The sequence below is a fragment of the Anomalospiza imberbis genome, chromosome Z, assembly GCF_031753505.1.
Source record: "Anomalospiza imberbis isolate Cuckoo-Finch-1a 21T00152 chromosome Z, ASM3175350v1, whole genome shotgun sequence".
Lineage (NCBI taxonomy): Eukaryota > Metazoa > Chordata > Aves > Passeriformes > Viduidae > Anomalospiza > Anomalospiza imberbis.
The window spans coordinates 62,517,548-62,544,068 of NC_089721.1; the positions used below are offsets into that span (position 1 = coordinate 62,517,548).

The 26,521-nt window shown below is 38.2% G+C and overlaps 1 protein-coding gene across 4 annotated transcripts in view; it reads left to right on the forward strand.

Moving 5' to 3' along the window:
* Positions 1-26,521, forward strand: part of SLC44A1 (solute carrier family 44 member 1) — a 71,505-nt gene that overhangs the window by 14,345 nt on the left and 30,639 nt on the right. For all 4 annotated transcript variants that reach the window (XM_068176498.1, XM_068176499.1, XM_068176500.1 and 1 more), the window contains exons 2-5: positions 2,088-2,177; positions 4,255-4,397; positions 11,857-11,993; positions 24,816-24,909. In XM_068176498.1, coding sequence (XP_068032599.1) covers positions 2,088-2,177; positions 4,255-4,397; positions 11,857-11,993; positions 24,816-24,909 — 464 coding nt within the window. The remainder of the gene's footprint in view (positions 1-2,087; positions 2,178-4,254; positions 4,398-11,856; positions 11,994-24,815; positions 24,910-26,521) is intronic.

The window sequence follows — 26,521 nt, forward strand, 5'->3', positions numbered from 1 at the left end:
CTGTTCAGAACCTACAGTGAATTTGCAGTTTGAATTAAAGCAGTATTTATCACATCTGCAAGTGGAACTTCCTTAATAAAAGATTGCAAAATTAGCTTGGAATTCCCTAATGCAAAGTTGGACTACTTAGAAAACTGCATTTTTTGAAGTGTGATGCACGCAGGATTTCATTTATTTACCCAGGTTTTAGCTTTCTAATGGTAGTATATGAAAAGGTTGCTTTGTGTTTGTGCTTAAAAAAGCCAAAGTTATGAATACCAAGAAAATCACCTTGATAATATCATGTAAGTTACATGCTATTGCTTTTTTTTAAAATTAAAAATATGCAACCTACATACTGGAGATAAAAGCTGTTGATATTTCATCCAGCCATTCTGTTCTAATTCAGTATTGACATTTGCTACCTTGTCAGCAAAATCTTGAAGATTCTTCAGTGTGGCGGTCCACGGTGATGGTGGACGCAACCTTCCCCAAGAGCATCTTGCGCCAATGGGTAGGAGCCATAAGAGCACCAGAACACGCAGACACACACACGAAGCAACTCAACAGTGATGGAGGGTCACCCTCCCTCAACAGGAGGGTCCAGGCATGGAGTTCCAATGTGCTTTATTTCAGGCCACGCTGAAGGCATCCAGGGGCCAAAGACAGGAGATAAAGGAGGGTCTAGGATATAAACACAGAGAGAGAGAGAGAGAGAGAAAGAGGGGACAGAGGAGAGCATCAGGGATCCAATGAACTGAGGGTTCAGGAGTGGTACACAGGGAAGAGACCAACAGGGAATGCCAGGGTGGATAGGTGGAGATATAAACCAGTGGGAAGACAGGTAAGGGAGAACTAATTAGAACATGAACATATAAGGGTAAAAGGGGTAAGGAAAGTCAATGGGCTAATGGGGAGGACAGAACTGAGACAAATTAACATAGTACTGCAGAGCACATTGGGGGAAGCTTCTTTCCTTACCCTGAGCTGTGAGGAATGCCCAGAGCCTAAGATGCATTTCTCCAGGAAATTGCTGTTGTATTTCCCCAGTAGGGTCACAGGCCTCCACACTTCAGAGTCTTAAGAGAAAAAAAAAATCATAATTTGAACAGTTTATGCCCTTTGGTTTGTCTCTGCAGTGGACAGTTGTGTATGTAGTCTCCTTATATCAATCTCATTTTCTTCTTCAAGGATTAAAACAGTGTCTGCAGTTTTTGGGTCTCAGTCAATATATCTAAAAAATCAGTGTTTGGGAGTTTTTGAAAAAACTTGTCAGTGTAACTGTGTATTTTTAAAAGTAGCTGTAATCAGTATTTTTGTTATAACAAATTCTGATTTGCTGGTTAGTTTTGTATTATAGCTAGTGCTTATTCTTTTCCTGAAACCTTTTTGCCTAAATGACTGTTTATAAGACTCTAATTATCTTAGAGATGTATACATGCTTGAGAATTTTTACCTCATGAGCCGCAAACTATCTGAATTGCTTACAACTACCTCCATCATTGAGTATTCCAACATTTAATTATACAACTTTCCTTTCTGGCACCATAGCAACACAGATGAAGGATTTCTTCACTGAAGTGTTAAGGTCAGCTGCCTTAAGGCAGGTAGAAAACCATTCCTTAAACAGCAATTTATTGCCTCCTTTCTACATGCGCAGTTCTTGTTCAGCCTGCCAATAGTATTTGAAAACTTAAGGGTCTTTGAAAAGTTTAATCCTTCCTGGAAATCAGATTACTGAAAGGTAGTTGTGGAAGACTGCAGTAGGAGATATTTTCAGTTTCATGCCATTGATTTCTGTTTCCTGTTAATAAAAAGACAAGTGAAAATAACCTGTTTTGTGGATAAATATTTGTAAATTTCTAGATAAATTAACTGTTTTCTGGGTGAGTAACTATTTGGTGATCTAGCTCCTGTGGAGGCACTTCTTTTGGATTCTTACATAAGCCTTACTCTTTAAGTCTTTCAACCAAGCTTCTTCAACTGTCTTGGCATTTAAAGATGGCTCCTGCTGTAGGTAAATTACCTGTAGAATAATTTTGTGCATTTTTCTATTATGAACAGACAATTAAAGTGTTGTTAACCTCATCTCTCTCTTCTCACACAAGAGTTCCAAGCGAGAGTGGAAGCCTCTGGAAGACCACAGCTGCACAGATGTACCATGGCTGTTCTTATTCATCCTCTTCTGCATAGGAATGGTAAGTAAAACTCAGATGATTTTGTAAATGTTATATCGTTAAAGAGTTTACATTCATAAGAAAGGAATTTTAAAACCTGTCAGTAACTTAATCACTGGCAAAAATCAGGATATGTTTGCACGGGAAGCATCAGCTGTAGAACAGAAATGGGTATGTATCAAAGGCCTTTGATGGGGATCCATAATTTATTGTTGGTGCCAATTCTTGCTCCAGCTTCTCTTCCCCTGAAACTGCGGTCTCAGTGGTAAGTGATTTTTCAGCGAGGTGAATTATCACTTGACTCATGTTCCTTATGCATGTCCCAGAAATGAGAGCTGGGTGTCTGGTAAGCAATTCTGTGAATCACAGTAAACTTTTTTGTGAGAAACAAAAATTCTGACTATCAAAGAGTTAACCGAGTTTTTGTTTATTTGTTAATTTATTTATTTTTATTGTATACTTAGTAGAAGCAGCTATTGTTAAAAACCATTTTACTAATAATAAGATCTTTCTTTAAAAGTTTTAACAGTTCAGTCCTCTGTGATGAAACCATCACGTTTTTCAAGTCAGCCTCACAACACTCTACACTTTTTATTAAAGGACCAAACCTCCAAAACTTGCAGATTAATGTAGAAGTACACCTTTTTCCAACCTTTTTTGTTTCATGGACCTATATCTGCTACTCTTCTTAAACAGAGAATGTCCATTGCTGTCTTATACTGCTGTGTTGCAAGCAGGTGTCCTTAGGGGGGGTTTGGCACTTAACATGCTCTCAGATTTCTTTTCTGCTCTCCCTCGGTCTCTGGTGTTAGGAATAATTCCACTGAAAAATTTCTTCTACTTTCCCCAGGATGTTTTTCAATGGTTGGGCTTCAAATGCAAAAGTTATAATGATTATTTAAAATCATATCAATTATGTTGTCACTGTAATGTGAATATCTTAAAATTGCAAAAAGCACAGCACTTCCAAAACAACTAGCTCTCTTTTGCATTTGGTTTCTTTTCTGGTTTTGTTGATGTTCCCTGATTATTGGGTTATACTTACCTGTTCCCCCAATTATAAATTCATTTTCTTGCACGAGTGTCCCAAATTTTCCTGTCTAAGCAATGTAATATACAGAGCAATCATCTGACTGGGTTGCATAGTTACTGTTTGAGGAGATTTCACTTGCAAGGTGAACCACTCACATTTTCACTGTTCCATGCCAACGTCATTACCTGTTGTCATAATTTCATCTGATCCTGCCAGTGCTATCTGTTGCTCCATGCACTTGTCTCAGCTGTTTATTCCGCTTCCACTTCTCGAATCTTAGCCTGTCTCACATGTAAAATCAGTTCCTTGGTGTTAGTGGAGTGAGCTGATGGTTCATTTCTCCCTGTCAGTGGTTTGCTAATGAAGCTTTTGGTCTAGTCTCTTGTTTGCACAATCATTGCCTTAATCTTGGTTTTGCTTGTGAAATATCTCTGAAAGTTCACAGCAAGACCTGCCTACTTAGGGTATTTTCCACATTACTTGGATAGTCTGAACCATCTGTTTCTTTCCTGCATTTAAAATCAGCATCTGAAACCATAGTGGCCTTGACCTGGTCACTTGCTTTAAGAGGATTTCCTTAAAAAAAAACTTGTGTTAGATAGGCCTCTTCATTCCAGCTCATCTTTGAAAGTACTTAATTTAGAGGAAAGAAAAAAAATCTGAAAACAAGAAAATCTGGATCGTGTGGAATTGTCTAAGATGCATAGCAATCTGTCACAACTCCATCTCTGCTTGTAGATCTCCTTCACTGCCTGCCCTTGTGCACTGGCTGACCTCTCCCTTCTCCTTCATGCCCACTTGCTGACAGTATGACTTTCAAACAAACCGCATACAGGAGTCATAACTCTGCTTGTATAATATCCAGTATTAGATGTCTGAATCCCCTTTTAGCTTGTGTTAAGTTTTATTACTGCACAACAGTTCTCTCTCATAGTCCTTGTCTTTCCCTCTCCAGTCTGAAAGAATTCTTAGACAACCTCTGCTTAGAAATAAATTAATAAAACTGACTTTTCCCATCTTTCAAACACAGTATTTCTAAACTGTGGGGTTTTTGTGTTCTTCCAGGGTTTTATCTGTGGCTTTTCAATAGCTACAGGAGCAGCTGCAAGACTGCTTTTAGGATATGACAGTTATGGAAATATTTGTGGACAGAAAAATGTCAAAGTGGAGGGAATAGTCAACAGTGGTCTGGACCTCACACACAAGAAGTAAGTATGTGATACAATTTTTGCATTGTCTAAACCAGGAAAGGCAAAAACTTTCTTTGAAAGCAGTTTTAAATAAGGTGGCAAAAGGGATGTGTTAACTCATTCCTACTTGTCCTTTGAAACTTTTCTCACTTAGAGGACAGCAATCTTTTGTAACTAGCAACATTAGACTATATGTTGGCAGATATGCAATATGAATACAGCTAAGAAATTGAGAAATTACTTTTTCTCAGTATCCATTTCATGTAGGATGTTGTACTAGGCTGATGAAAAATCTTGTTTGTTAGAGTTTTAGGTGTGACAAGTATTCTCAGATTTGGGAGCAGGCTTTGATATCAGTGTTTGCTTTTGATGTTGTATGCTCGGTTTCTGCCACTAGGTATAAGGGGAGATGAGATATATCTGGCGCATTAGAATAAGACTTTAAAATTTAAACTGTAGGCATAATGTATGTATGTGACTTTTGGAGAAAATGCACAAAACTTTAGAAGCGCGCACAGCTTTGATTAAGCAGTGTCCTGTTAAAACTCATACTCAAAGTTCAGGTACTTCCTGTCTGTTGTACAGGAAGACATCACACTGCACTCAGACAAGCTCAGAGTCCTTCTGTACAACTTGGGAGGGGCCAAAGACAGGAGATACAAGAGAGACTTGGGAGACTCTGTTTAGCTTAGTACAGTGATATTAACTTATCCAAAGAAGTGTTTTTTTCACCGTCAATTACTTCAAGGAGCTAAAAAGTTACTAATTTTTGAGTATGTGAAGCCTTTTGCTTCACTTTGAGTATGTTTGTGAAGCCTTTTGCTTCACACTTTCAGACTAACAGAAAATTGATGGTTTTCGTAAGTTGTTTTGGAAGCATGCTTCCCTGAGATCTGCTTATTTTAAGTTGTTATTCTAAAGACTTCTAAGTATCTCATCTAAGATTTAATGTAGTTACATAATTGAAGGTTACCAGAAAGGTTTGAGATAAATAAAATATCTGGAACTTTTTACTGGTATCTTCTGTCAGAAAAATAATTTCTTCATCTAATCTGGTCTTTCAAGAAGGTTGAAAGGCTTAAAGTTTATGCAGCAGAATTTTCCTATTTTTTACAGAAACATTTTAGCACTTTCTAAACCCATGTGTATACAGTACAGAATTGTGATTCTAGTGTTCTGAGAAAAAAATGCAAATTTTAACATCATAATTTTAAGCTTACCCTTAGAAGGAAATGGTGTCTGAGGTCATGTGAAGGTAGAGAAATTCAGACACTTTATTGAAATGTAATAATTAATATTGTGATAGTCTTCTACATGTGACATCAGTCAGGCCATCATGTAGGGAAACATCTACCACTAAGTAAATTCATCATTTAAATGCAAGCTCAAAAGACAGCAGATAAAAAAAGAGACTGTTTTAAACACAGCTAATTGACAGAGCCTGTTGTTTGTCAAGAAATCTTAATGAGGTTCAAAAGAATTATGCTTTTCTAACAAAGATGTTATAGCTTGAGGCGTGATCTAATCAAATTAAGAGATGCACACATATGAGTTAAAATCATCTCTATTTGGTTAAGAGAAAACCCTCTAGGGCAGGTTATTCTTTAAGCGTTCACATGAAGCCCCTGGTATAGTCCAAGGTCCAGTTTAGGAAGCGATTGGTTCTTAGATAAGTGAGTGATCCTTCCTTCTCTCACACCTCATAGTTTCTTCTGAAAAATTGCCAAGCAAATTAAAAAAGCTATCTGCTTTGCATCTGTCTCTAGCAGATGGAGTTCCTACAGTGTCTGAGGTGGAGTTCATAGGAGTATTTAATGCTATTTTTATAGGAGCACTTAGCAGACAGACAGTAAAAATAAACTCTTCTTCATGCTTGTACATTTCAGTTTGTGTAGAGAAAGAAAAGACTTTAAAGCTCCGCAAATGGGGCTCTGGAAACATGAAGTTATTCTCATTTCATTTTGCTTGCAGGGTAATTCCATTTTCATTTCCTAGTCCAAGGGCTGAAAAGCTAAATCATTTGTAAAAGTAACATTTTCTTCCTTGTATATGACAGCAACCCATAAGCACTGTAATGTGGAAGTGAAATTGATGTGGTCTATGTGGATATGGAAATCCGGTGGTAAAGGTAAAGAGCAGAGTTCTCACAGGGATGTGATTTGCTCTGTGTACATCAGATATTCTGAAACCTGTGACATGAAGTATTGGGAAGGAGGATTTTACAGCCTGGTCTCAGGAACAAAGAGTGGATCAGGCATCCTTTTATTTTTACAAAGTAACCACAATACACTTTAATAGTCTGTTTTCTACAGTCAGACATAAGACAATACTCTAGATCAGGCAATGAATTCTAATTAAACCTATTTGCTTCAAGTAAGCTCCTTGCTTTACAAGTTCTGGTAGTTATAAAGAGTTAAAAAATGACTTTTTATTTGCAAATAAATGATAATCACAGCACCCTAATGCAAGTCTCTGAAGTGCTAGTTCAGTCTGGTTTTTGATCACCAGTATGTTGTTATTTGGACAGAATTCAGTTTGTGCTGTCCACTCAAGTACTAGGAGATGTGCATATGATACTATGGAGAATAGTTAGGGTGGCATTCTGCCTGAGCACGTGCCTTTGACCCCAGGAAATGCTTGAATTTTAGGTAGTGGGAAAACCCAGGTTTTCAGTATGGTTTGCAGCATGTACACAGATAATTTGGTTGAGTGAAACTGTATATGCCCTAATGATGATGAAATTTTTTACACTGGACTCTCATCTCCATTAGATGGCACAGATCAATTATGTCTGGTAGCTCAGCCTATGTGCCTTGAAAACAGAGAGCCTGAACAAATAAATACCTGGGGAATTATTAATATGAGCACTATTAGGGCCTGGAGTGGTCTTGCTTTTCATTGGTTTGCTGTTGTGTTACCAAGTGGTTGCCATGTGGTCATCTTCATACCCTCTTAGGCTGTTTCTTTGGGAGTTTTGCTTGGTTCTCTACTACTTGTTGCAGTATGATCGTTACAGCTCCTATAACATGCCCCATGGGCTGTACACTCTAGTTGTTAATTTTTAGGTTAATATTTAAGCTGCTAGCTTTGGCTAAGTGTTATTTATGTTCAGATTTCAAGTTCTCAGTTTCACCTTATTGCTCTACAGCTACCTAAAAGGATGGAGGAATCAGTCTCCTCCAAGGTAACAAGTGACAGGATGAGAGGAAATGGTCTCACACTGTACAAAGGGAGGTTTAGATTGGACATTGACAAACTTTTTTTGCCAAAAAGGTTATCAAGCCTGGGGAAGCGGTTAAGTCACCATTCCTGGAGCTATTTAGAAGATGTGTCAATTTGGTGCTTAGGGACGTTTAGTGGTGGACTTGGCAGTGCATTTACTGTTAGAGTAGATGATGTGAAGGGTCCTTTTCAACAAAAATTATTCTATCATTCTAATTCTGCCTTGTTTTACTTTAAAGCCCTTATCCGTTCTTCATTATTTGCCTGTGTGAAAAGTCACTTTGTCTTTTACAGAAGCCCCCTATAAATACTGGAAAGCTGCCAAAAGGTGTCTCCACAGCCTTCTCTTCTCCCAGATGAACAGCCTCAACTCTCTTAACACATCTTTGTATGCTCCAGCCCTCTCATCATTTTCATGGGTCTCCTCTGCACTGTTCATGTCTTTCCTGTACTTTCCTCTGGGCATCGCAGAGCTGGGTGCAGCTGGGGGAGCCCCCTGAGGGCAGAGTAAAACTTGCCTTGCTAGTCATGCTTCTTTTCATGAAACCCTGGATACAGCTGGCTTTCTGGGTTGCAGGTGTACATTGCCAGGTCATGTCCAATTTTTCATGCACTGGTACCTCCAGGTCCTTCTCTACAGGGCTGATACTTCATAAAGAAGCATAAACGTGCATATGTTGTAAGTCTACTATATTGATTTTCAAATAGCAAACATATTTTCATTTGCAGTGTTGAAGCATCTCTAACAATATGATTACTTAATGTCTGTCTTTGTATTGCTGATATGTTATTTCCTTATTAGAAAACTAGTCTATTGCTGATTGCAAATAACTGAAATTGCAGCACAAAGCATGTAATTATATTCTTCTAGAGAGAAAAAAAACCTGTCCTGTGATGACACAGTATGAAATTTTCTGCAGTAAAATCACTTATTTTCTACATGTAAGCTTTATAAACAAAAAAAAAAATTAACTTTTCTTCTGTAATGCTGGTTCCTTGAATTTTGGTTCTTGTTTTACCTGTGATGAAGTAAAAACAATCTTACTTATCTTACTTGTGTCTTCCAAACCACAGATTTGATAGCCTGGAGTTTTCTGTGCAGCTCTTTTCAGTGCACTATACACTATACATATATATACTATATATATATATACATATATATACTATACAGTGTTTGAAATACATGTGCTGTTTAAGGCTATGCCCACACTTCTGTCAAAACTGTACAGGATGATGTAATTGCATTGTATTTCTAAACTTCCAGGTTTGAGTTAGAATTGTAGCATTTATTTAACAAAATATTCTGGCGATTAAAATGATAGCTTGACCCTTGAATTGAAATCATGGTAGAAGTGGGATGGGTTTTAGCTTGCTAATAGTGACATTCCTGATTCGGTTTCCATAGGGAAATTCAGAGGACCCTCTTGTCCATGAACTGAAGTCCAGTCCTACAGCTCCCAGAGCCCAGGGTCTCTTCCTAGGCTGAGGGATGTGGATGGACAGTAACATATGGGACATTGATGTAGCTGGTTACACAGACTGGCAGTGATAAGGTGTGCCTTCAACAGTGGTACTCACAAGCACAGCCCACCAAGTCCCCTCCTCCTCACAGTGACAGAAGAAGAAGGGCTGACAGTGGCAGGAGGTCACTAGGCACACACGTGGCACTTTTCAGGTCCACAAGCTCACATACATTTGCAGATTCTTCAAGTACTAGCAGAGCACCTTATCCACCTTATTGGTTCCCCCTTCTCATAAGCTGATCCAGTTTGGTGCTAAGTACCAAACACTTACACACTCAATCCACAAGCATCCCAGTCCCACAGTTTCCCCCAGATAACACCACAGACCCCCTACCCACCCAAAACTTCTCACCTAGAGCTCCCTACTCACCATCTCATATGGCTTGGAGTTTGCTAGTGAGTTATATAAGCTGGACTCAGTGATCCTTGTGGGTGCCTTCCAACTCAGGATTTTCTATGATTCTATAATTTGCATAGATCATTCTGGAGAAGGTACAGTTGCTCAGCCCCATCAACAGCCAGCACCACAAGGGCAGTGACCACCTATGCTGAGTCTATCACCTCTATAGCTGCTTTTTTTTGGGCACACATTGTTCCCACCCCGGCAGTTCCATTGCCAAGACCCTTCCCTGCCACTGGCACTGAGACCCCACTCACTTCGGTAGCTAAAACCACAGTCCTGTGGCACCTAAAACCCTGGTCTGATTCCAGCTGCTGGCACCAAATCCCTCACACCCATGTCAGTCCCCCCAGTAGCTGCCGCTTAATCCCTGCAGCACTTGCAGCTTCCATGCACATAGGATAGAGACTAGAATTATGCAGAGAGTTAAAAGCTTTAGTAATAGGACAAGATAGACTGCAGTGATCAGGTGCTGAGGTTAGATAATGTACTGACCAACATCAGCTTGCATGTAACTTTTCCCTTTTACACCCCTGTCTGCTACCCTTTCCTGTGCATGTACCCTCAGCTGCTGGCAGGGTTCCACCAACCCCTCCCACATTCTGCACTTATGAGTTTGCATCCCTATCAATCACAAAGTCCCCTGTAGAAATCTGTAGTTTCTTGATAGCCCATCAGTTATTGTAATTGTCTGGGTTTCTTTCTGATTATTGTTTTTATTAACATTAAGTGGATATGTTTTCTGTCTTCCTCCTTTTCCTTTTCTCAATTTGGCAAAGTCCTTAACCAGATATTCTTACTGAGAAATCACCATTTTCATAATCCACATATCCTTAACAATTAGTGAGACTGACCAGATTTGTTCCCATCCTAGCCTCCCTTGCCATATCAGTCAAGTTTGACTCTGTAGGTTCTGCTTTGTAGCTCCTTTGACCAAATACCCTCGGAGAAGTAGACACTCTCCTGCTGTGTACCCTTACTGTATGGGATAACAACTGGAGGAACTTCAATTAAAACAGCTATTGCATGCCCTGGTATCAACTCAAGAGTATTTTCTTTGATATTAAGGGAAAACTGAAGTTAAGGGAAAAATTGCTTGCATATGGTTACTTTTACTGTGTGTGCGTGACAGAATTTTCATGTTTACACTTGTTTCTCAGACTTCAGTGGTCTGTCTATGAAGTCACGAGATGTGTAGTGTGTAATAAGTAAAAAATAAATAGGGACGGATGGTTTCACTGAGATGTTGACAAAAAAAGGCATGTTTTAAGAATGCAAGTAATCTATTACCATTTTACAGTTGATTTAGATGACATGAGTTTTGATGGACTTCTAAGGAAGACTGTACTATGTAGTAAACATTCTTTTACACTGACACTGGGTAATAGAAAAGTAGACAGCAAGAGGACCTAAGTGCTTTCTAGGAGCTAAAGGGATTTTTACTGGTTACAGAATGAATTCCCATCAAGAGGACTACACAAAATAGAAATGACATTTTATATGGCAGATTTCTGGTGTTTTCATATGATGATGTTAGGTAATATGAAGGGAATATTTCAATGCATTGTACGTCAGCAGAATTGTAGGGATTTAAGAATTGTTCAACTTTCAAAGAGAAAAGCATCTCTATTATACCATTAGTAGAAATTCTGTAGGGTTAGTGTTTGTCATAAAGCATATATAGCCAGGAGATGTTAGTTAAGAATCTATAATATATACTTCATACATTGGATTTTTAAATGACATTCATTGTGAAAAGCTAGCAAGTGGAATATCTTTAAAATACTGCACTTAAACATTAGATAATTCTACTTAAAGTATCGGAAGGCAGTTTATTTCTAAGTAAATACTAAAGTAATCAGTTCAGGCATGACATGGAAAATCAACCTATAGTAAAAAGCTGTTCTTGATTACTAGTATTATGTGTATTCATTAATATAGCTGTGGACCTTTTGTTTTTTGGAACAATTTGGAATTCTCTAAGTCAAGTTTAAGGTCGGAGTAAAGGTTTATCCATGTTTGGATTTATATCTGCAAAGAGGCATGGTAGGACTACTGCTGTTTTTATGAGTAGCACCATTTGAATGGACTTGAATCAGGTGGAGTTAAATATCCTTTTTTATGACCCAGAGGTATATAAATGCCAATACATTTGTTGTGCATATATTGAGTACATAAATTCTTTTGATCCACACAGTTACAATAATATAAAATTTCATATGTTTCTGGGTAGACTGAATCACTCAGTCTTGACTGAATCCCATAGTTTGAAATTTTGTTCAGTGTAATTATTAATTAATATAGAAGTAATTTACCTTTTTTCCTTCCTTAGGTATGTATTCTTCTTGGATCCATGCAACATTGATCTAGTACATCAGAAGATTAAGTCTATTGCCTTGTGTGTATCAGCTTGCCCAAGGAAAGAACTGAAAACTCTGGCTGATATACAGAAATTTGCAGAAACGAATGGTATGAAAAAAAAAAGGTTTCATATTTTTGCAGAATCTGAAAAAGGACTCATGCATTAGCTGAGCTAAAAATGAAATATATATTAAGAAATATGAATGGAAATAATGTGCTCTTTTCATTAAGCTAAAACATTACTGTATCTTATAGTATGATAGGCAGTTTGGAAATATTATTTTTTAAAATAGAAGTACAAAGTGTAACAAGCATTTGAGGGAATGTCTGACTATAAGTAACCAACCTTTGGATATACAAAATAAAGTAAAGATATAAAATTAATTTGAGGAAATTTTAGCAATTTTTAGCTATTCAAATGGGAACATTTTCCTAATGTGTGGAACTACTGTGAGGCATCACAGCTTTCACAGAGCTGCAGAAACAGCTTCCTCATGTGATCTGTGCAGTGTTGTCAATTACAAGTGAAAATAGTCAATATCTTACACTTATTCTTTACTTCTTCTCCGAGCATGCTGTGTTTTTCTTAACTAATGCAGGCCAGTTCTTTGTTAGTATGAAGTGAAGGTCATTTGTGGTGGAATTTAAGTACCTCTTGAAACAATGGAATTCAGCCATGTCTTTCTTTATCACCAACACTGTTTCTATAAGTCAAATCTCTTATTAATTGTGCCTGACGTATGTTCAGTAAACTATCTTTTAATGTACAACAAAAACTACTCCTCTTGAAAGATGCTATGCTATATCTTGTCCTCATGAGTCTTTGTTCTAATTCTATTTTCCTTAGGGCTTTAGATTTTAAAACCTAAAGATAATTTTAAAAAATTAATATGACAGGCAATTTTTTCAGTTTCCAGAAGTTTGGTCAAAAGTATGAAAGCTGGTGCTGGAGCAGGACAAAATCACTAATGAGTTCAATTCCTAATTTTCATTATATATTTGGCTTGTCAAAGACAAATATTAGACTAAACTGAGCTTTCCTTTTATAGAGAAAGTCTGTGCATAACTGAAATTGCACCATTCAGAGAAATATTGTCATCCTCATGGTTATATTTCTGCTTAAATTTTCACCAACCTATGGAAGTTCCAAAAAATGATGTTTTGCAGCAAATGAACAGCTTAATTGTTCATTATTTTAACAGTTGCATTTATATAGTAATAAAGTTCAAGTGTGATTCAGCCTTTTAGCAGAGAAAGAACAGTGAATTAGTAGCAAAACTGTAATGCTCAGTAAGCAGAATAATTTTTCTGAGATCCACTTTGTAACTATGATAGTGGATTTAAATTAATTAATACTAGGATTAGGTTTGGCAGTCCGTTTTAAGTGACCATTGACTCCCCTTTAAAAATATTAATAGTAATAATGAAATCTGAGGACCTTCAACATGACTGCGAAGACCTTAATTTCAATTTCTGTGTTTGTGATGATGTATAGTTAGAAAATAAGAGTTCAACTGTCAAGTTCTGAAGAAGGAGGGCAAATTTGTTTGGTTTTTTTTATAATTGGTACTGAATTTTCTCAGGCTCACAACTTCTAACATTTGAAAAGAAAACCATCTCATAATGTTTTAAATGTATAGGTAAAGAATGCAGTCAGTTCTTAATTTTGCTCTGTTGAGCCTTTCTGAAAGCTTTAACCCTTCCCGCATCCTGGAAATAGCAATTGTATGGAGACAGACTGTGTAGGTTGTGGCATTTGCTTTTGTAGAGTTGGCCATTTTCACCTGGCTCAAATGCCATCCCTGAAATCACCTTACTTGTCCATGCACCTTGAAATTCTTAAAGGAATTTCCGCTTAAGAACCCTTCCTCAAGCCAAAGAAATCACCTGTTGTGCCTCAGTTGCCCATCAAGAGGTGGTGTGGTAAGTTCAAATAAATGTGTTTTTAAATCGAAACATCTTTATCAAGAGCTGGAACATATAAAACATATTAAAACATTTTGACTAGTGATTTTATCAATACCACATATGAATTTGCAGCTAGCTTAGCATTTATAGTATTTTTACTAAAGTGAGGTATGCACTTGATTGCCTCAACACAAAAGGACAGAACTACCAATCCCAAAGATTCAGAACACACATGGCAGAGCTCATGTTTGTTGTGCAGTTCTGCGAGTGAGATTATAAATAAGCATTTAGGGCAGGGAAGATGCTTGCTTGAGGCAAGAAGACCATTTCATGACAAAGTAGCCTTTTAGCTTTCTGAATCAATAATGATGCCCTTGGTCTTCTGCTGTAATTCAGGAAAAGGAGCTGATTTTGTGAATAACACAGCACCATTTCAGGGCAGTAACTTCACTCCCACCCCTACCTCACTTGCCCTCTCACAGTCAGGTCCTGCATTTGCAGTACCTTCCCATCAAGAAAGAGAAGAAGTCCATCCCTTGCAAAGCCAAGCTGATTTTAAGAAAAGAAGAAAGCATGCACCTTTAATCTCTTCACAATAATTGACACCCAGAAAACTGGAACCAGCTGGGACCTTTTGCAAGAGGAGGAAAAAGGGAAAGATGAGCACTTGGCCACTCAGATCTTTGACTTGTACAGAGGTGCAAGCTGTAAAATATAGAAATATTCTGGAACAACTCCTGGAAGTGGCACAGAAAGGTGCAATGTTACGTGAGAAACGTTGCAATGCTGTTCTCAAACAGCCATATAGAACTTGAGTTTGTAGAGCTAATGGTTGGACACAACTGAGAATGTTATGTTGTGAACTGACTACTGTTGCTCTCCCCAGGATTTTCTCACCCATCAGAACACCTCAGGCACTGAGTACTTGTGATTCAGTGTTTTTGTTGGTCTTCACCCTTAAAAAAATATGTGTTTTAAGTAGTGTGACTGAAAGCTGTTTTTCCCAGAAACCAAATTGATGCTTCAAAACTAAATGTCCATGAAATACTGCAGTGATGTTTTCAAGGACTTGCTAAAGCATTTTGAAATATCCTTGAAGATATAAGTAATCTATGACTGTGACAAATGAATAATGAAATGTCATTATTAAAGAGAAACACTAGACAGGTGGCTATAATGTCTGTTGTGTTTAATTCAGTGATAACTATAGTGTCTACTCAGTGTGGGAACTACTATTCCTATTCATTGTTTAAATAACTGGGTGCATATTTAGGAACCTAAAATGAAATTTTTATTTTGCTGCATCTTGGCTGTCAGAATTCTGTAGCTAGACCAGGCTACTGGTCTGTGTGGACATAGAGCCAGAGGGAATGCTTCATTAAGTTTGCTATAGAGACTGACCTGAAAGAGATCAATAAAGGAAATCACTCTGCTATGTCAGAGCAGGTGATATCTCTGAGCTATTAGAAGGAACCACAGGGGAAACAAAAGGATTTTTCTTTTGTCTGAAGATAATGACATATTCATGTGTAGTAAAGGACATCTTTGCAGTTCCTGTTAGCACTTTACTTTAGAAATAGCTGTTACATGGGTCACTGTGAGCTTCTGACATTTTTGTCTGCTCTTATTCCCCCTGCCTTTGTTTTCAGTGGAAATTTAAAATGCTCATGATTTTCTTTAAGTACGAGGTACTGTGTTAGTTACAGATACATTATGCTTAAAGCAATTCTGCACCCACAGGTCTTTGGAAACCTGGGTATGTTAATTTTGAGTGTAATTTTTTTAATCGATGAGAGTAAAAGTACATAATGAGCAGTTTTGAGATACAGAGTCATCTGTTGGTACTCTATCTTGTTACCTGACCTGTCCATCAGGTTTGTATTGTATTGGAAATGTATCCTCTAGTTAGAATGAAATTGTTTCCTCAACAGAAAGTGACAGCATGTGGAGTCCTTCAATAATGCTGTGTTGTGTTACTGATTACATTAATAAAGCATTTGGAAAGGGAAAGAAACAGTGAGGTTATAACTCTTGTTGTGACTACTGAATTATTTAGAATTATATGGAATAAATATGCAGTGGAGTAAAATGTCAAATCTAAAGGAATGCCCCCAGAATGAAGGGGTAGGAACCTATTGTTATGCATGTAGTCTTTTAATTTAAAGTGGTTATTGATACTTGGGGGAGAGATTTGTGATCCTCTGTTTCACAGAGGATTAAGTTGGAGGCACAGCATTGTCTGAAAGTGCAATTTTTATGAATTGTGAAGAGGGACTGCATTTTGTGTAAACTTCTGCGATGTTGGCATCACAAATGCTGTGTTCTAATCCTTTCTTTACATTTTTTTTTAACTTGTACACAAACATGCATATATATATATATTCTCAGCATGTATTCACCTACTGTGTGTGTGTATATATATATGCATACTGAGAAGGGAAACAAGGATTATCATTATAAAAGGACCAGTGATTTCCTCTGTCTGTAAAAGAGAAAACTATCAGGAAGAGTAGGTCATTAAAAGCAGGAATATCTTAGAGAAAGTTGAAAAATTATTGTTCCTTCATCTCATAACCTAAGTAATGTGAAACTAGAGATCAAAATGAAATCACTAAGCATCAAAGATACAGATTTTTCTGCACACAAGTTAGGGTTAATTGCTATGAGGATGTTTTAAAAACAAAAAAGATAAATTCTTAGAATAATTCTCTTAATATAGAAAACACAAACTCTGTTTGGGTATTTAGTTAGCAATGAAGAATATCCTTAAGCTTTAAGTTGTGCAGAGCTCCTACCTATACAGTAGGAGAAACATCTGCTACTTTACTAGATGGATTAATGTGATTCCAGAGTAGCTGGTTTTATTTAACACTGGAAGAAATACGAGTCAAGGAATAGGTAAATTAATACTTTTCAATTCTCTGTGCTGTTAATAAGAATAGAAGAAAGTGAAGAGTATTATTTTTAATTACAACTCAAAATACATATATGTATAGATACATAAATTCTGAATCTGTGATTTTCTTTTTTCCATACTCTTATTTGTAATAGCGTGTTGTAATATCTATCACAGTAGTTCTCTTTGTGGTCTTCAATTCTAGAGACTTTTGATGATCTAACTAATGGGGTTTTGTGATGGACCTTTCTTGGAATATTCTTGCAGGCATTAGAGAATGATTACTTTCACTTCAGTCCCATATTTATTTATAAAAGCACAAGTAATTTCTCCTGCCCTTTGATGCTCATTGTTTTAAAGAAGTGGTGATATGTCTCTCTGCAACAACTAGAACTAAAGATACATATAAACCTTACTTTTCTTCCTTTAAAACACATGCTGTGCTTCTGGAAGGCAGCAGTGGGTAGCTGAGGTGAATGAAGCTTTTCTAGAACAATTCTGTCATATTAATCTGAGAAGTCTTGACTGCAAAGAGGTCTGTCCTATACCTTTTTGTTCATCCCAAGGCATCACTGTTTTGCTAGGGTCCAGAAATCAGATTTCGGTGTCAAGGTTCAGCTCTATTCTTATTTAGTCTTCTATCTCTATTCCTGCTCAGTTTGCAAAAGGCATAGCAGCAATGTGTAGGTATGTTTTTGCAATCCTCTGGGGCTTTCACTTTATCTGACACTTTAGACCTCATTAAACTCTCTGGCAAAGAAGTGGAGTTCTTGTTTTCTCAGTAATTTCCAGCTCTGATGCTAATGTACGCATAATTAAATGCTATTTCATTCCTAAATGAAGCATCAAATGTATCTGCTCTTGGAATGTTTTTGTTCTAAAATAGGTAAGTAGGAAATTTATACAATCCTAAACTTCTGTGCTTAGTGCTTGTGTTCTGAGTGGAATTACTTCCTGTAGTTGTAGATTGGTTATAATTACTATTGTCAGGCCTAGCAGTCAAAGAATAAAGAAAGTCTGGTCAACACGATGTGGTTTGTTTCATGGTGATATGAACCTTTTTCCATTTGACAGGAGTCAGTGAAGAGAGATCATATAATTTCTTGCCATAAGCATGCTTTTTCTGGGGTAATGCAGCATTGCTGTCTTACTGACAGAACCCAGCAAAGGATAGTAACTACCACCTTGTGTGGAAGTAGTATTTGGTATCCTACCAGTTCTGTGTTTTTTGGCTCTGGAATTTGCAGCAGCCAGATACATGAGATGGTATTTTAAGCTGCCACTTTTCTATGCTGCACTGCTAGTCTATAATATGCTAAGGTAATACCCAATTATTGATAGTGTACCAAGCTGTCTCATTGCATGAAGCTTTGAATGTTTCCGATTAACAGTTTAGAGCTGATAGAGTTTGACAGATAGAGTTCAGAAATGTAGAAAAGTGTTAAGAATTTTATCCTTGTGAGAGCCTGGGAGCCTTGTCCTTCCTGAGCTCCACCTCTGTCAGTATCAATATCATACTCTAGCCTTTACTGCACGCATTGGTTGGTCAAGCATAATCATCTGTGAGTCATGTATTCACAATGTTAACTAAGTTTTAATTGGTGAACTCAGTCATAAAACACCCAGAACTCAAGAGGACGTAGAACTGGGCTGAAAGTCCAGAGGTGAGGAGTTGTGATTTTAAGTCTCATTGCTGCTAACATTTCTGCACATTTCTTGTCTGTGAATTTTATTACTGTGTCAGAGAACTTAATGAACTAATAGGATGTTACGTGTAAAGGAGGCAATGAAATAAGTTTTCAAATGAAAGCTCTGATTCATCATATGGCTTTTTAGAAGTCACTTATCAATCACTATAGAATATGCTGAATTGGGGAGACCCACGAGGGACCACGAAGTCCACCTTCTGGCCCTGCATACGATACCCCAAGAATCATACCCATGTACATGATATTGTCCAAACACTACTTGAACTCTGTCAGGCTGGTGCTGTGATCACTTCCCTGGGAAGCCTGTTCCAGTGCCCAACCACCGTCTGGGTGAACCTAAACTCAACCTTCCCTGACACTTCAGGCCATTCCCTCAGGTCTTGTCACTGGTCACTGCAGAGAAGAGATCAGTGCCTGCCCCTCCTTTTCCCCTCACAAGGAAGTTGCAAACTGTGATGAAGTCTCCTCCAGTCTGAACTGACCGAGTGACCTCAGCCACTTCTCATACAGCTTCTCCTCAAGTCCCTTCATCATCTCAGTTGCCCTCCTTTGGCCACTCTTCCAGCACTTAGTATCTTTTTTATATTGTGGCACACAAAACTGCCCCCAGTACTTGAGGTGAGGTTGAGGTGCAGGGCAGAGCAGGACAATTCCCTCTCTTGCCCAGCTTGTGATGCTGTGCCTGATGCACCCTCCTGGCTGCCAGGCCACTGCTGACTTATGTTCAATTTGCCCCTGACAGTGACCCCCAGGTCCCTTTCTGCAGCCCTGTTCTCCAGGGTCTTATTCTCCAGTCTGTCCATACATCCAGGGTTTCCCTGTCCTAGGTGCAGAATCCAGTACTTACCTTTCTTAAACTTCATACAGTTGCTAATTTCCCAGCCCTGTCATTTGTTGACTCCTCTCTACAAGGCCTCTGCTTGTAGAGAGGCTCCTCCCAATGGCTCCTCCCAATTTTGTATCTCCAACAAACTTACTTTGGGCCCTTGAGTCTTGTGTCCAAGTTGTTTATTAAGATGTTGAAGAGCACAGAGCTCTAAGGATGGAGCCCTGTGGAACCCCACTAGTGACAGGTCACACCAGTCTGATGTCGCCCCATTCACTGTAGCCCTTTGTGCCTGACCCGTGAGCCAGCTGCTCACCCACCACATGATGTGTTTATCCAGCTGTGGGCTGGACATTTTCTCCAGAAGGGTCCTGTGAGAGACAGTATCAAAACTTTACTGTAATCCGAAAAGATCACATCAACTGTATTCCCATGATCAACCAGCCTGTCCTAGAAGGTAGTCATGTTGGACATGCAGGACTTTCCTCTCATGAAACTGTGCTGGCTGTGACAATAGTTGTGGTGTCATTCAGGTGTTTTTCAGATATCCCAGGATAATCTTCTCTATAATTTTACCAGGCACTGAAGTGAGACTGATAGGCCTGTAGTTTCCAGGGTCATCCTTCTTGCCCTTTTTGAACATTGAGACAACCTTAGCCAGCTTCCAGTCAGCTGGGAACTCCCCAGACTGTTCAAAACTAATTGATAGAGGCCTTGCAATGACATCAGCCAGCTCTTTGAGTATTCTTGGATGAATGCCATCATGAAGCCACATAGATACATGAGGATCCAGCTGGAGCAGCAGATCCCACACAAATTTTCCCACACAACTAGGAGTTTATCATTCTCCCAGTCATGGTCCTCCAGCTCTGGGCACTGGGACCTTCTAGGCTCATCAGCAGTGTGAAAGACATAGGCAAAGAAATCATTAAACCTGTCACATGTGTCATGTCATGTAAGTGCACAATACATGCACAATATCAGAATGGAAGTTCATACAGATTAGTTTATCAAAACTATGGTTTGTAGTCTCTCAGGCTGTGCTTTGCCACATGTATGTCAGAAGGGGTATTTGGAGCTGTTTGGAGCTCTTTGTAACTTAAAAGAACATACTCCTAAACTCTGAAGGTGACTGTGCTGCTCCTGATACTGAAGCTATCCCTGTTGTCTCTTCATAGTTGTGTATTTTTATGCTTAAGTCCTTGACTCTGAATATGAGTCCATGTTTCTAGATCTGGAAGTCCTTGTTTTAGTTGCTGTTAATAAGTGTTGATAGATGGGTAGACACTGCTGAGCTCTCAGAATGGAATACAAAACTCCTGGTATGCTTTCCACTACTATAAGTCAGGGAATATAAATACCATTGGTATCCTCTGTGAACTGCTTCTCTTATTGGATGACTTAGGAGTCTTGCCATTTCTCAAGCTGTAAACTCTTGAATAGTAATGCAGCTTTAGCAGGGGTTTGTTTGTTGGTTTACAGCAAACTGGAGCTCTGGTCTCTAGAAGTATTTTTATCTAACCACCTTTAGTTAGTTTGGACCTTCCTGTTCACTGTATGGCTGTGGAAAGCAGAGTGTTATGTCTTCTGTGCACTGTGTCTTCTGAGAACAAAAGACCTTCAAAAATTTGTCTTCTCATTTAGAAAGAATCTTTGAAGTAAAAGTCCTGGCTTTCTACAGCATCTTTATTGATAAACTTGGGCTAAATATAGCTATTTTCTATGAGTGCCAGAGATAATGGGTGTTTAGCCCCTTACTAATCCAAGCCTCAGCAAAACAGAAAGGAGACTTAGAAAAGAAGTTTCTACAGCTAGGTTGGAAGTCTTTTGAGGTACTTTGCTCCAGTTATGGCTCCAATATATTCTAGTAGCTGGAGCAATTCTAATCACTGAAAAGAAACCATGGAACAGAAACAGTTGTATGTCTCCATTATATCACTTAGTGTGTGAAACCACCAAATACAGAATTGTGGGACCAAAGTGTGCACACAGGTCAGGCATCCTAGCCCGAACACTCATGCTCTGCATAGTTTGGAAGTATTTTTCTTAATGTTGCAACATGTTGGAATCTGAAATCCAATCCTTGTAAGACAGTTTGATGTCATTTGCCTAAGGGTTTCTCCAGAAGAAATATGTACATTGCTGTAGGAAGCAAAGGGTGTATTATATCAATGATCTTTTAGTTTGTTCTCTGTATCCTGCTCATACTGGTTTTGAAACATTTGTGTGATACTAATTTAGGAATAAAAGTAGTGTCTTTGGTAAACTAATTATCTCAGCAAGGTAGACGACTCAAATGTTTCCTTCAGCTTTTTCCAACCTTACCAACTTGAACAGCAACAAAAAGCTTGGCTGTGCTAGTCTCTGCTAACCCAGAGTGTAACTAATATAGAATGGAAGGTTTGCCAATGCCGTTCATTCTTCTCTCTCACCCAAGAAAATGTAAACTTCTATTCAGTGATGCACATGGACTCTTGTGAAGAAATCAGTTTTAAGTGTAAAGTGACATAATTCAAACAAACATCTGAGTTCTAAAGCTCTCCTACACAGTATTAGAGAAGTCAGAAGGTTTTCAGATTATAAATAAATAAATATTTATGGGAATAGTTAGAGTTTCTAATGATTTGGGACAAAAGGACAAATAATATCATGGACGTTGTTTCAGCTGTGGGACTTGTAGTTTCTTTAAAGTCAGGGTAGTTAATATGCTTTGTTTGACAAGCTCCATGAAAATATTGACTGTGAGTAAAGAAGTGTGCTGTGAGGTAGGCATCTAAAGGGAAAAGATCCAGAGTAGTCCAAAAGCAATTGCCAGATAAGACATGGTAGTGGCAGCCTGAGTTGTCAGGCATGACAGAAGGAAATATACTGTTGGCTTCCAGAGGGATCTGTCTAGGTGTTTCCAGCTTGCTCTACAGCCAGGAGTGTATTGGGTTACCCTACAGCTCTTACTTGAATGGCATGTGACCTGTATGCACATTGGGGTCTGGCATTTTATTTTGCTTCATTTACATTTGTGATCCAAGCAGGTTTTCAGATGCGCATTTTTACAAAGAGTTTCCTTTCCTCCCCATAGTAAATCCTACCCTTTTTCTCTCATGCCTGAACTGCTAGAAGTCAAAGGAAGCATGGGCATCCATAGACCAGCCCTGTCCCTTAGGCTTGTTTAGATGTGGGGGCCTTCGCATAAGATACTTAAACTGTAGTTCATACTGGTCACTTGGCAGAATGGCCAAGTTGGCCCCAAACACTGTGTATCACGAATCTAGATACACTTGTCCACGTAACCCATATCCCTCTTCTTCCTATAGAGCTTCTTACTCTCACCATAGAATCATAACCAGAGAGTTATAAGGCTGGAAAACACCCTTAAGATCATCATGTCCACCACTAAACCATTTACCTAAGCTCCACATCTTCACATCTTTTAGGTACCTCCAGGGATGGGGGCTCAACTTCTTCCCTGGGCAGCCTGTTCCAATACTTGACAAACCTTTTGGTGAAAAAATTACTCTAAATACCGGATCTAAACTTTCCCTGGCACAGCTTGATGCCATTTCCTCTTGCCCTGTGTCTTGTTACTCGGGAAAAGAGGCCAGCCCCCATCTGACTACAGCCTGCTTTCAGAGAGTTGTAGAGAGTGATAAGGTCACCCCTGAGCCTCTTTTTCTCCAGGCTAAACACCCCAGCTTCCTCAGCCACTCCTCATAGGACTTGTGCTCCAGACCCTTCACCAGCTCCATTGCCCTTCTCTGGACATGCTCCAGCACCTCTGTGTCCTTCTGAAGGGAGGCATCCAGACCTGGACACAGGATAGGTGGCATGGCCTCACCAGTGCCAAGTATAGAGGGGCAATCCCTGCCCTGGTCCGGCTGGCCACACTATTGCTGATACAGGCCAGGATGCCATTGGCCTTCTTGGCCACCTGGGCTCAGCTGGCTGTCAACCACATTTATAACTTATCCTTTGACTTATAGTCAAAGCAAAATAAATGTCAATATCTGCAATTCTCTTTTTCTTTCTCTTTTTAAGAAAAAACTGTAGATTTAGATGCATTTTAGATGTTTCATTTACAACTAAGATCTAACGAATGTTTTTTGTGATATCTGTTTATGTTTATATCATGCCACGTTTTCCTCGTAAGCAAGCAGAGGCATAATGATTCATATTGACAGTATAATTGAAAATGCATTTCAGATGTTTCACCTCATAAATTCTCTTTGTAGGAGACCTATCTTTCTTCAATCGTGCATTTGGTCATTTGGACTGGCATCCAAAAAACTACTTTGTAGAAGTGGTACTTAAATAGTGTTCCAGAGACTGCATTAGACAGAGAGCAGCTGAGGCAGCTAAGTAGGCTCTTTGCTCTTTGAGTCTGTAAATAGGAGAGGTCTCTTCATAGAGGTAGAAATGTAGCAATGATAGATGAAATTTCTGCAAATAAGAATCTACAAATTCTACAAATAATAGTTCTGCTCACTGTAATACAGGCCAAGATAAAGCTGTTGTCAAAATTCTTGGTTTATTTTGGGTAATAGTGTATATGTATTATCCAGATCCAGAACTGTATTCTACAAACTGTATTCTACAAACTATTCTGAAGAGGGGACTTTATCAATGGAAAGAATTGAATATTTATATTGATGATCAAAATTCAGATAAATCCTTAGTGTATTGCACAGGGGAAAAGGACATTGAAAGCTATGTATTAAAAGCCCTTGCACTTAGAAGTAAGCAATCTATTAGGAAAGAAGCTTGGAAGGAAATTCATCTTTGGATAGGCAGCTTATATCATTGTAGGCTTCCTTACCTGTGCAATTGCTGATATACCAGAGCTCCTGTCTGATTTGGAAGTTGTTGATTTCCTAGAAGCATTGGGTCAGATGTTCAGTGTCTTCATTATAGATAAATTGAAAGAAATATCTCCTAGGTAGGGCACTTCCATTAGGCAAGTGTCAGGTACAAAGGAAAACTTAATTTAAGTTTGAATTTTGTTACAGACAACTTGATCTTTACTGTGCTGTACCAATTTGTTTATGGAGAGGGTTCAGCTTTTTAGAAGCTTTGGATTTGTAATGCAGTTCTGTTATTTCTCAGCCAACATTCTAACTTTGTCAATTTGGGTTTTTTGTTCCTGTCCCTGAAATCTATAGACCAGTCATATTTTGAATACACACACACAAAAAACCCTGCAAAGCCAGGAATATTTTCTTTCTAGCATAAATGTTGTGTTATGCAATGTCCATGCACTAAAAATGATCAAGAAAAACTAGGTGGAATAGTAGGGGAGGAGGGCTTGAAAGTATTTTGTGTCCTCTTTTAACACCACATTATGAATTAGTCTTTTCCACTCAAATACTCAAACTTTGAAAAACTCAAAACTAGATGGAGAGTGTCATTGTATTCTACTGACAACTGTGTTGGGCTTGATTTACCACATTACAGGAGGAACTGTAGCAAAGCTTTGTGGTAATCACATGAGGAGGTGCAGAATTAGCACCTGTATCAGTTTTAATGCTGTTTGCAAAGAATATTCATGTTTGTTTTTTATTTGTTTTCCATACCAATAATCTTTTTTTACTTTTCAACAGGATCCACTCTGTGTAGCTATGAGCTACAGCCATCAGAATATACAACAGACCCAAGGGCTGCCAAGTTATGTCCTAAATATCCTGTTCCAGAGAGGTAATATGATCACGTTTTCTGATTTGGGGTGGAGGGAGCAGAGATTTGTTTTGATCATGACAGTTCTTTAGAAAATACCAACACATGTTCACTCTTGCCAGATATATGTTTTAGTGTACTATTTTATATATTTCTAAAATTCTATTTTTTTAAATGTAATGAAAATAATAGTCAAAGAAAACCCCAAATTCTCTATGTATGTATTACTGAAACTATTGAGCTGATATCTTCAAATTCTCTTATCTGATGTGACTGACACTGTTTTAAGTATCAGCTGTTTTACTACCTTTTACCCTGTCTATAGCCAGCTGCCTATCAGCAATGCAGATCTGAGACAATCATGGAACATTTTTAATCTTTGGGAGGAAAAATTATGTAGGGATGCACAGCTCTCTGCAGCATTCATTTCATACACCTCACCTCTGCCAGTCAGATAGATGCAAATTGCTTCATTTTTTACTCTTTCAGTCTGCAAATAACTAATATAAGGATAGTTGAATACCAAAAAGAGTAGTATTTTAGTAACAGATCATTTTGAGGTTTATTTTTTAAGTGTTACATTAGACTGCTGTTTGTGAAATAGGATTGGAAAGATCATAGCTTCATAAACTCTTCTAGCTGTGCTGCCTGGACCTGTGGAGATGAGCATTGCTGAGAAAAGAAGTGATCTGTTAGCCATTGTACACAGCCTTCTGTCAGTTATTGCACTAACTTGAGAAGAACCATGTTGTGTTTTCTCAAAATTTAGCTTCTCAAATATACTTAGTAGTGAGTGGTAACTGCAGAGTCTTTTCTTATGCATACTTTTCTGCTATGTTTTTAGTAAATGTTATATTTGTGTCAGTTCACTCTGATTTTAAGTCTTTCTTGTATACATGGTAGCCTCTCCACTGAATCTTTTTTTTAATATTATAGTGACAATTAGTGGCAGCTGGAATATTAACAATTTTTAAATTTTCCCAATATAGATTAATATTCCATGTAGCTAGCCAACTGTTACAGCAGTAATACAAAAACAAATGAAAACTTAAGTGTCAGCTTGCATACTGAAAAGGGTTGCTAGTCCTAATTTTTGCCAGAATTATATTGCCTTCTCATTGTGTATTTTCACATCATTCAGTCTCAATGAATATAGCTCAGTAAGAAAACAGAAGGATAGAACAATGTACCAGAGCTCTAATGATGCTATGTAAATTCCTCATTAAAAACTACCTTGTGTTATTTTAAATAAACTATTGTGTAGGTGGAGTATTTTCTCTTTTTGATATGGTATTGCTTAAATGTATGATACGTTTGAGCATTTTTGAAATTGAAAAGTCTGAACTTAATGCCCTAAGGCAAAAAAGGCCAATGTTGTATCTGTAAACTACTGGTTTTCAGGTTTTTATAGTTAAATTATTTGAGTAAGTATAATTTGAAGGAGAAATGTAATCCTGTTGAGATAACCAAATGAAAACCCAACATCTTGTAGACTGAGGCATTCAGGAAGAACTTACCTAACAGTCACATTTGATCTGTGTCATGGTTTAACCCCATCCACCAACGACCTCCACAGCCACTCACTCATTTCCTCACCAGCAGGATTGGGGAGAGAACTGGAAGGGTAAAAGGT